The sequence below is a fragment of the Lathyrus oleraceus genome, chromosome 2 (genome assembly GCF_024323335.1).
Source record: "Lathyrus oleraceus cultivar Zhongwan6 chromosome 2, CAAS_Psat_ZW6_1.0, whole genome shotgun sequence".
Lineage (NCBI taxonomy): Eukaryota > Viridiplantae > Streptophyta > Magnoliopsida > Fabales > Fabaceae > Lathyrus > Lathyrus oleraceus.
In genome coordinates, this window is record NC_066580.1 from 392,111,578 (window position 1) to 392,124,017 (window position 12,440).

Below are 12,440 nucleotides of genomic sequence, written 5' to 3' on the forward strand. Positions count from 1 at the left end.
CTAGGTTTTACCAAAATTGATGCCAACACATAGAACCAACAAACTCCCCCTTTGGCAAATTTTGGCTAAAACATACATCAGATCATACGTTTCACAAGAAAATAATCACAGTATCAGTTCAGCAGCAGAAGTAAACAAACACACATTACTAGCAAAAATAACAACTAGTAAACACATAATAAACACACATGCGCTTGTGCTCAGAACACACCACCTCCCCCTCCAGCTAGCACTAGTCTTCTCAACACAGACATAACACTTCCCCATCTAATATCACCTTTAACATCACCTTTTCAACATACCCTGTAACATATAGATCATCTCCAACATCATCTGTAACATCATCCGTATCATACAAATCATCTCCAACATCATCTATAGCAGTATAGCATAGCTACTTTAGCTACTTCTTCCCCTTTTTAGCCAAAAGAGACCAAAGAGACAAAATAAATATCTATTCAATCAAACACACAGAATGTCAAAGGTTAAATGTTACAAATCCAAGAACATACACAACTTTAAATAAGCTGAGATAAAATCCAACGATCCAGAAAAATACACATCAAAGCAGCAGAACATGACTGACAAAAAAAACCAGAACATCCATCACAACAAAAAAAACATCATCAAAAGAATGGGGGCCAACTTCACAAGAGATAATCAGAGGATCTTGAGCTTGTATCTTCATCAGCATCAGAAACAGAATTGCCACTTGTCTCATCTTTAGTAGCCGACCTCTCACTAGAGGTTTGGGCTTCAGCTTCCTTGGCCTGTCCAATATTCTCACCTTCAGCTTGCTCTAAGCTTGCAATCAGAGCTTCCAACGCTTCTTTCCTGGTTGTTGCTACCCTTATCCCTGCATCCAGCTCCTTACAAGTTTCCTTCAGCTCAGTAATAAGACCACCTTTTGAGGCTGGCTTTTTCACAGCAGATGTCATGACAATGTCTTCGATATGACTGCCTTCAAACAATTTGTAGTGTACTGATAGAGGAGGTTTTCTTCTACTTGGAAGGTCATTTGTACTCAGAATCCCAGGGTGTTGACTCAGGATAATCCCACAAATCATTGAGGGAAAAGCTATAGGCAGCTTTACTGCATTAGTAGAAGCATGCTTGACAATTTGTTCAAACATAAATCTACCATAATCAAATTTCAACTTGGTTCCAACAGCAAAGATAAATCTTCCAATGGCATTTGAAATTGTGGAAATGTGGTTGGTAGGCACCCAATTTGCAGACCCTATTTTATGCAATATGGCATACTTAACAGTCAGCTTCCCAACATGGAGATGCTTTTTACTAGGCCACTCCTTCACCTGTCTTGCTGTAATTTCTCTACAGACCTCATTGTCCGTGGCTTCCAATTCACATGCACCTTCTGTACCTCTTCCTAGAAATTTGTTAATCACAGTGGGAGAAAATGTGATACACTTCCCTCTCACAAAAACTTTACAAAATTCCTTGTTGTTCTTATCAGCAATATCTTCAGGAATGTTGATAATGAATTCCTTAACCAATCCCTCATAGCACTGAGATAACCCAACCACAATCTTCATTAACCCAACATTTTTAATTAGGTCCATGACCTCTTTGACCTTAACATCATCCTTGCCTAACTCTCTCTCTACAACCACCCTTCTTTGGATCACAAACTTCCATTTTACAGCTCCATCTTTAAGATGGAAAGAGATATTGTCCAAATGTACAAGAACAACTTTCACAGGGGACTTCCTCACAGTTGTCCTCTTCCCAGGGGAGATGTCAGGGACATCTTCTTCAACATCTTCGTCAGACTCAGAAATTTCTCTCACCTTCCTCTTCTTCACATCCACCTTGCTCTAAGATTTGGAAGGACCTACACCAGCAGTCTTCTTAGCTGTTTTAGCTGACATCATTTCAGCCACAGACCAACCTTTTCTAGTCTTCATCCGCTTAGCCACACTAGGCTTTAAGTGATGAAGTAAGCTATCATCTTGATCATCAGACCTATCATCCTCTAGGTCAATCACATTGTTTGCAGAATCAGGCTTCTCAGAATGTGAAGCATTGGCAGTTGTAAATGCCACAAATTTTTTACCAGACACAGTTTGCCCTAAAGAGCACAAACCTTCAGCAGCCATATCCTTCTCAGATCTAGAGGAATCTTCATCCTTCTCACTATGAGGTTCAACCTTAGGAGAGGGGTCCATTCTAGATAGAGGAGTGGAAACTCCCTTCATAGAATGTCCTTCATTGAGGATCCTAGTCACTAGGTTTCTTATGACACGATAAATGTAGTGCATATCGTCCTTAGAACTAGTGGCATGAGTAGAGCTAGAAGGGATACTAGAGCTGTTACCTTGAGTGGGACATGCAGAAGTAGATGCATCCATGGGATGGTTTGAGTCAGGGGCTTCGCCTGGAATAATAGACAGAGGAATCACATCCAAAATTTCTTCATCAAGAAAGTCCATTGAAGGCGTTCTATTCTTGTGAGTAGGCTTAGTAGTTTTTGAACCAGATGGTGTTTGATGTTGTGACATCTTGTTGTTTTTGTGAAAAGATTTCAGTTGCCCTAGCAGAGGAGTTTGAGGAAGACGAAGGGAGTTGGAAATGTTTGAGTAAAGGTTGCATGTGAAAAGGTAATAGATGGTATTTCCAAGAATAGGTGATGATTTACCATAAAAGGGGCACTTTATTTTAAGTAAGCAGACAATAATTTGATTACCTTTTCCACTCCATATTAATTGCTACAAATTCTCATAAATACAAATCCCTAATTTCCCTCTTAGAAATTCAAATTGATTTGCATCCAAGGCCTTTGTAAAAATATCAGCTAACTGCATCTCAGTAGCAACATGCTCCATGGCTACAATTTTATCCTCCACGAGTTCTCTAATAAAATGGTGACGGATATCAATATGTTTTGTCATGCTGTGCTGAATAGGATTCTTAGAAATCTTTATAGCACTCAGGTTGTCACAGTACAATGTAATGACATCTTGTGTGACATTGTATTCAGTCAACATCTGTTTCATCCATACCAGTTGAGAACAACTACTTCCAGCTGATATGTATTCAGCTTTAGCAGTGGGCAGAGACACACAATTTTGTTTCTTACTAAACCATGATATTAAGTTGTTCCCCAAGAAGAAGCATCCTCCTGATGTGCTTTTCCTATCATCAGCACTTCCAACCCAATCAGCATCACAATATCCAGTCAGCACAGATCCAGATCCATGAGTGTATAGTATCCCATAGTCACTAGTGCCATTAACATATTTCAGGATCCTTTTCACTTGATTTATGTGACTCACCTTTGGTCCAGCTTGGTATCTAGCACAAACACCTACAACAAAAGCAATGTCAGGTCTGCTTGCTGTGAGATATAGCAGACTCTCTATCATGCTTCTGTAGAGACTTTGATCCACACTGACACCATTTTCATCTTTAGACACTTTCAGATGAGTAGGAGCAGGTGTCCTTTTATGACTTGCATTCTCCATGCCAAACTTCTTAACAATATTTTTGGCATATTTGCTTTGAGATAGAAAGATAGAATCTTCCATCTGCTTGACTTGTAGCCCAAGAAAATAGGTTAGTTCTCCAACAAGGCTCATTTCAAATTCAGACTGCATTTGTTTAACAAAATGTTCAACCATCTTATTTGACATCCCACCAAACACAATATCATCCACATATATTTGAGCCACCATGAGTTTTCCTCCTTCATTTTTAACAAATAGGGTCTTATCAATGCCTCCCTTCCTGTATCCATTGTCAATGAGAAACACTATGAGTCTATCATACCAAGCCCTAGGAGCTTGTTTCAATCCATAGAGGGCTTTCCTCAACTTATACACATGCTTTGGAAGATTTGGGTCTGTAAACCCTTTAGGTTGTTCAACATACACTTCCTCATTTAAGTAACATTCAAGAAGACACTTTTTACATCCATTTGGAACAGTTTAAACTTCAGAATACATGCCACTCCGAGCAGTAATCTAATGGACTCTAGGCGAGCTACAGGGGCAAATGTTTCATCAAAGTCAACTCCTTCAACTTGAGTGTATCCTTGTGCTACCAATCTTGCTTTATTTTTAGTAACCACCCCTTGTTCATCAGATTCATTCTTGTAAACCCACTTTGTTCCAATAACATTTATTCCTTCAGGTCTTCGAACCAATTCCCATACTTCATTTCTCTTGAATTGGCCTAACTCTTCCTGCATGGCATTGATCTAGAATTCATCAGTTAAGGCTTCTTTGACATTCTTGGGCTCAATCTTGGACACAAAACAACCATGTGAGATCACTTCCCTTGATCTAGTGGTGACCCCTTTATTTGGGTCTCCTATAATAAGATCTTTCGATTGATCCTTCTGAATTCTAATAGAAGGTCCCTTATTAATTTTATCAGCTTCAGGTTCAGCTTGAGTGGGTTCACTCTCATTGGTTTTATCTAGGAGATCAGCTGGGGCATTATTCAGAGATGTTTCAACATCGTCTGTGACATCAGTCTCTTGATCATCAACAACAACATTGATAGATTCCATCATTACTTTTGTCCTGGAATTAAAGACCCTAAATGCTCTGCTGTTTATTGAGTAACCCAGAAATATTCCTTCATCACTTTTGGGGTCCATTTTCCTTCTTTGTTCACGATCAGTCAGGATATAACATTTACTACCAAACACATGGAAGTATTTGACAGTAGGTCTTCTTCCTTTCCATACTTCATATAAAGTAGTTGGGGTCCCTTTCTTCAAGGTTACTCTGTTGTGAACATAGCAGGCAGTGTTCATAGCTTCAGCCCAGAAGTGGTAAGGCAACTTCTTAGCATGAATCATAGCTCTGGCAGATTCTTGAAGAGTTCTATTTTTCCTTTCTACCACACCATTTTGCTGAGGGGTAATGGGAGATGAGAACTCATGACTAATTCCTTCAGATGAACAGAATCCAGCAAATTTACTGTTCTCAAATTCTTTCCCATGATCACTTCTGATTCTGACAACTTGACTTTCTTTTTCTCTTTGAAGTCTTAGGCAAAGATCTTTGAACACCTCAAATACATCCGATTTTTCCCTTATAAAATTTACCCAGGTGTATCTGGAGAAGTCGTCCACCACCACATAAGCATACCTTTTCCCATCAAGACTTTCCACCTGCATAGGTCCCATCAAGTCCATGTGGAGAAGTTCTAGTACTCTAGATGTGGTGTCATGTTTGATCTTCTGATGTGACATCTTTGTCTGCTTTCCAATCTGACACTCACCATAAACTCTTCCTTCATCAATCTTCAATTTTGGAGATCCTCTGACAGCTTCAACAGATATAATCCTCATCATTCCTTTAAGATGCAGATGGCCCAGTTTTTGATGCCATAGTTTCACTTCTTCTTCTTTGGCTAGAGTACACATTGATGAATAACCAGTTTCTTGAGAACTCCACATATAGCAGTTGTCCTTAGACCTGACTCCTTTCATGATCACCTCATTTTTTTTATTAGTAATCAAACATTCAGTTTTTGTGAAGTTCACATTTAGACCTTGGTCACATAGTTGACTGATGCTGATTAGGTTTGCAGTCAATCCTTTAACAAGTAGCACATTATCAAGGTTAGGGACTCCAGGGAAGTTTAGCTTTCCAATCCCCTTGATTTCACCCTTTGCTCCAAGGGTCACATAGCTGGTGGCATGAGGATGAAGGTCAATTAGCAGGTTTTTGCTTCAAGTCATGTGTCTGGAGCATCCACTATCAAAATACCAGTCTTCTTTGGCTGAAACTCTGAAGGAAGTGTGAGCTATCAAGTTAGTAGCACCAGTCCTAGGAACCCACTGTTTTCTGTTGACAGGGATGTGGTGTTTGGGTCTAGGTTGATGATGAGTAGGACAAGGATAGCCATACAACTTAAAGCGGAATGGTTTTATGTGGCCAAAATTTCCACAATAATGACATCTCCATCTTTGGTGTTTTCATCTATGTTGTCTTTCCTTGTGATGTTGGGACACCTGATGTGACATCCTTGGTTTGCTACCAGTGTGACTACATTCAGGAGTGGATTCATTGAACCCAAGGCCAGACTTATCTCCTGCCATCTTTCCAGTCTAGAGGATTTTGTCTAAGGTGTCAGATCCACTGTTTAGCATTCTGACATACTTTGTCATCTCATCCAGTTTGGAGTTCAGGAACACGGCTTCGATCTTCAACTTAGAAATGGTTTCCAAGTGTATTGTCTTCTCATCCTCTAGTTGGGTCATCAATTTCTTCTGATTCTCCACTTGTTGACACACTTCTTCACTTCTGTGACACAACTTTCTGTAGGTAGTGGCTAATTCATCAAAGGTTACTTCATCATCACTTGAGTCTTCATCAAAACCCCATTTTCCAGTCAAGGCAGTCACAAGATTGGCAGATTCTCCTTCTGTTTCACTTTCATCAGACCAAGTAGCAGCAAGACTCTTCTTCTGTTTCTTGAGGTAGGTCCCACATTCAGCTCTAATGTGTCCATACCCTTCACATTCATGACATTGAACTCCTTTTCCTTGTTTGGATTTTTCTTCAGATTTTGTTCTTCTTCCAATATCATTGGACCTACAGATGTCAAATGAGTTATTCTTGACATTAGATTTTGACCTTACATCCATCCTTTTCAGGAGTTTGTTGAATTGTCTCCCCAGTAATGCTACATCATTTGCCAGATCTTCATCAGTATCCTGACCACTTTCTTCCTCTTTCTCTTCAGTGTTTGACATGAAGGCTATGCTTTTGGCTTTCTTTTCAGATCCATCACTCATCCCTAACTCGAATGTTTGGAGGGATCTAATTAGCTCATCCACTCTCATATTGCAGATGTCTTGAGATTCTTCTATGGCTGTCACTTTCATGGCAAATCTCTTGGGAAATGACCTGAGAATTTTTCTCACAAGTTTTTCATCTGACATCTTTTCACCCAGGGCACCCGAGGCATTAGCAATTTCAAGGATATTCATATGGAAGTCATGAATACTTTCATCTTCTTTCATCCTCAAATTCTCAAACTTGGTAGTAAGCAGCTGCAATCTAGACATCTTCACTCTAGAGGTACCTTCATGAGTGGTTTTGAGAATATTCCAAGCATCTTTAGCCACCTCACAGTTGTTCACAAGTCTGAAGATGTTCTTATCAACCCCATTGAATATTGCATTCAATGCTTTAGAGTTTCCAAGAGCTAGTTCATCCTCCTCCTTGGTCCATTCTTCCTCAGCCTTCTTATCATTTGTAACTTCTCCTTCCTTAGTAATAACGGGATGTTCCCAGCCTGTTAGAACAACCTTCCAAGCCTTATTATCCAAAGATTTCAAGAAGGTTACCATTCGAGGTTTCCAGTAGTCATAGTTAGATCCATCCAGAATTGGTAGTCTGTGAATAGATCCTCCGTCTCTATCCATAGTACCAGAAAGTAACGTCCCAAGATCTCACCCAGAACCAGAGCAGGATGCCTGCTCTGATACCAATTGAAATTCTGGTATCAGATATGAGATGTCGAATGTAATGTCACGACACTAATATCTGAACAACCACTAAAATATAAACAGGATAAAAGACAAGGAAACAATAGTAAAAGTGACACAAGCAATTGTTAACCCAGTTCGGTGCAAACTCACCTACGTCTGAGGGCTACCAAGCCAGGAAGGAAATCCACTAAACAGAATTAGTTCAAAGACTCTCAGTAAACAACTTCAAGTTACAATCTTTTCACCTAATCTCTACCCGTGTGACTTATACCTAAGAACTCTTAGATAATAGACCCTACTCACTCCCCCTCAATCACAACAGTGATGTAAAATAAATATTACAAAGAAAGAAGACACTCTTCAAGAACACATACTTGATCTTGCTTAAAAGCTTCAACCAAGTAAACACACACTCATGCTTCAAAGCTTAGAGTGGACAAATTACAACACAAAAGTCAGTCCAATTCAATCATCAATAGGATGAATGAATGGCTCACAATACACAAGCTTACACAAGACTAAAAACCCTTATTCTCTCTCACTATCTCGTTCGTTTTCTTGTGTCTCAAAACCAAGTTTTCCATGGCCTTTAAATAGAAGCTTTTGAATGGGCTTGTACATCATAAAACCCTAAATCTATTTTCCTTTCTTATCTTCTTATTCACAACAACTGATCATATCTTTTTGGAAAATAAATCAATATGATTTTAATTCAAAATGGCACGTTCAATCTCCACATCAATCACACACAGATTTGCATGAAAAGCGCAATCTTAAGATACATAACATTCAGACTGAATGTTCTGTATACACATGTCTTAATATCGGGTCTGATATCTCAGCTAAATCCTGCACAACCATATTTAAACACCCTGCAGGAAACTGATATCTCATGTCAAGACAACACTCTTGACAACTTGTGATAACTCTAGGTTTTACCAAAATTGATGCCAACACATAAAACCAACATGATACCCCTAAGGAGGTCTATCAGTTTGTCAAATTTTGCAAGAAGACGATGGCCAAACTCATTACCGACATTGAGGCTCCCCGTAAGTCTAAAGAGGTCACTTTTGGGGTTGACATATAGTTAGTTTATTTGTTCCAACTATTTGTACTTTGCAACTTCCATGTATTATAACTTGTTTTGACTTACCTTCAAAGGATGAACAAAAGTTTTGTGGTTTCCTTTTCAATATGCTTTCCTTTATCTTCGATTGCAAACGTGAATCGTTAAGTATTTCTCGCAATGAATAAACACGATTACCTAAAAGAGCTCTGCATTAACATAAAAACAAAATTTCATGCATCATTTGCATCTTTCAAAACCTAAAAACAAAAAAACAAAAACTCATCCATCCCCATTTTTCTGATCAGAGAACCATACTCCGAAGCTGACTTTCCAGTATAATATGCAAAGACACTAACAATTCATCATAGAGTAACTTCAGCAAAACCAAGCCACACTTCAAGAGGAAGTATCCCAAGTGAGGTCCCAGATGGGGCAAATAATGGAGACGATCGAAGCGGTCGTAAGGGGCCAAGAGATTATGGCAAAGAGACAAGAAGTCATGAATCAACATGCCAATGCTGCTAATCCTCCCATTCCTCCCATGGTCGAGACTCTGATTCCTCCACCTCAAGTTGACCCTCTAGTCCAAATAGGCGCATCCAGCGGTGTTCCTCCAGTCAACATCCATCCTCCTATCGTCGAGATAGATGATAAACATGATGCTTTCTTCAGCCCGAGGGCTGCCTCCCAATATGATGGTTTTTGTCCCGCGACCAACGAAGTAGAGAAAAAGGTGAAGGCTATTAAAGAAAAGCTTAAAGCAATGGAGAGTACTGATGCATTGGGTCTTGATGCAGCTGATATGTGCTTGGTGTCTGACGTGGTTATCCCGGCCAAATTCAAAGTCCATGACTTTGAGAAGTATAAGGGAAACACTGGCCCTATGACCCACATCAGAGCCTATTGTAGGAAAATGGCCGCCTATTCTAGTGATGACCGACTTATGATGCACTTCTTCCAAGACTCACTAAGTGGAGCGTCCCTAGATTGGTACAAGTAACTTGAAGGCACTCATATTCGTACTTGGAGAGAGATGGCTGAAGCTTTCCTTAGACATTATCAGTACAACACTCATATGGCTCAGAATCATACTCAATTGAAAAATATGACGCAGAAATATGAGGAAACCTTTAAAGAGTACGCCCAAAGGTGGAAGGAGCTAGCGGCCCAAGTACAACCGCCATTGTTGGAGAGATAATTAATTGACATGTTCATGGGAAACTTACAAGGCCTTTACCATGATAGAATGGTGGGAGGTACCTTTTCCGATTTTTCTAATTTGGTCCTAGCTGGCGAAAGGATCGAGAACATGATCAAGATGGGCAAAATACCAAACTCTGTAAGTACGTCCAGTATAGCAAAGAAATCGTTTGTTCCCTATGGCAGGAAAAGAGAAGGCGAGACCAATGCAACAAGAGTCATTCGAACAAACCTCCAACATATCAAGTTTCGTACCAACAAGTGGCTTCCATGGCCCCCATTCAACGAGTCCAACAACAACCATTTACTATTCTTGTCGAATCTCAACAGAAATAACAGTAATGTTATCAGCAACAGCAACATCCACAATATTATCAACCACCACAACAATAACAAAGAGAAAGAAGGCCTGGAAGAAGGTTTGAACCGGTTCCTATGCCGTACAACCATATTATTCCATATTTACTAAGAGGATCACTTGTACAACTTAGGGAGTTAGGACCCCCTCCAGTGGTTCTTCCTCTTGGTTATGATGCAAATGCTCGTTGTGAGTTCCATTCTGGGGTTCCCATCCATTCCATCTAGAATTGCAAAGCATTTAAGTACAAAGTCTAAGATCTGATTGACTCGAAGGCAATTACGTTCGTGCCCAACGGCTCGAATGTAAACAATAACCCTATGCCTCTGCACCATAAAGAAAACATAAATATGGTAGAATTGGATGGTGGAAGGAAGGAGATAACCTCTATCAATGATTTAAAGACTCTGTTCATTGAAATCAAGCACATACTCATGAAAAGTGATGCATTCTCAGTTTGCACCAATACTTGTGAACATTGTGTGAAGGACCCAATACAATGTGAAATATTGAATGCCTCCATTCAAACTTTGATTAATCAAGGAATTCTTTTAATTGATCGACCCTCCACTATCAAAGATGTGTCCACCCTCGAGATTCCATTTGAAGAAGTCCCCCCTTTGCAAATTCCATATAATCTTTCTCAATTAACTCTCTCAACGAACCTTGTCGCTCCAATGATCATAACAGTTCCAACACCATTCCTGTATGACAACACCAAAGCAGTCCCATGGATATATGACACCTCCGTCTACATCCATGGTCAGAAAATTCAAGAACAACCATTGAAGTCCAATGACCTGATAATCAGCATCATCGATACTGGCGGGGTCACAAGAAGTGGAAGGATCTTTGCACCCGCACCTCCTCCTGTTGGTCCTAACAATCCTTCAACTTTATACAAAGGCAAGCAAGTTGATGACACATAGCAAAGGCAAGACCGTGCACCTTCCAATGAAGTAGAAGAGTTCTTATGCATTATCAAGAAGAGCGACTATCGAGTGGTTGAACAACTCAACCAAACACCACCAAAGATCTCGATGTTTTCTCTATTGATGTGCTCAGAAGCACATAGGGGTGCTTTGGTAAAATTCTTGAGGACATCTCATGTGCCACAAGAAATTTTAGTGTGTCAGTTTGAAGGAGTAGTTAATAACATCGCTACCAGCCTAAGCTTGGGTTTTAGTAATGAGGAGCTCCCCGCCGAGGGACGAAATCATAACAAAGCTCTCCATATCTCTATTAAGTGTGTATACATAGTTCTATCAAGAGTTTTGGTAGACATTGGATCTTACATCAACATGATGCCCAAGGTCTCCCTTGCTAAGCTAACCATTGGGGGGATTGTAATGAAACCAAGCGAGCTTGTGGTGAGAGCATTTGATGGGTCTAGAAGGACCGTAATCAGTAAGGTGGATCTGCCTATGAGGATTGGTCCCCATACCTTCCTTATCACTTTCTTTGTCATGGACATCCATCCCGCTTACAGTTGTCTGCTTGGAAGGCCTTAGATCCACTCAGCTGGCGTGGTCACTTCAACGCTCCACCAAATATTGAAATTCTTGGTTAATGATAAACTGGTTGTCTTAGAGGACAATGAGGATATCATGACGAGTCACCTCACATCTTTCTGTTACGTTTAAGGAGAAGGGGAGATGAATGAAATCCCATTTCAGTCATTTGAAGTTATCAACGTTGAAATGGTTTGCCTAGTAAGGGATGAATCAAAGAATGCCGAATTTCCGATGGCCTCTCTCCAAGACGCTCTGACCATCATCAAAAATGGACACCTCCGAGGATGGGGAAGAATGCTTGAGTTTCCCAACAAGAAGGATCGCTTGGGATTGGGGTACAACTCCTATAATTTGAAGAAGTTGTTGCCAATAACTAAGGAGGGACAAGTGCTCCCATTGTTAGAATATTTCTCGAGTGCTGGCCACCTTGTTGACGACCATGTCTGTGCTTTGGAGGAAGATAAGGATGAAGATTCTGGATTGATCTTCTCGAATACTAAAGGAAGGGGTGCCACCAAGTGGACCATGATGTAAGTTCCTGAAGTAACCATGATTAAGATATAATTTCCCTTTGTTTGTTTTACCTTTTAATCAAAAGAACCCATGTCAAGCCCAATGCATGGGGGAACCATTTGTAGGGCCTCAATGAATTTCCTTTTTTAATCATTAATGAAAAGTTAACATATTCACATTCAATTTTATGATCTTTGTATTTCATTTATTATTTTCACTTTACAAATGGCAATACTTTTTACTTAAATTTCCTTTTTAAATCATTTTTCTCTTTCATATCAATAAAACCATGAACCCTAAAATCGTGCA

The 12,440-nt window shown here is 39.9% G+C and overlaps 1 protein-coding gene across 1 annotated transcript; it reads right to left on the bottom strand.

The window, feature by feature from the left end:
* Positions 1 to 647: 647 nt before the first annotated feature.
* LOC127123402 (uncharacterized) lies at positions 648 to 2,522 on the bottom strand. The gene is made up of 3 exons (XM_051053624.1): positions 2,010 to 2,522; positions 1,227 to 1,838; positions 648 to 917 (listed from the first exon to the last, which is right to left on the bottom strand). The coding sequence occupies exons 1-3, from the start codon at positions 2,520 to 2,522 to the stop codon at positions 648 to 650; spliced, it is 1,395 nt and encodes a 464-aa protein (XP_050909581.1).
* Between the last annotated feature and the right edge of the window lie 9,918 nt (positions 2,523 to 12,440).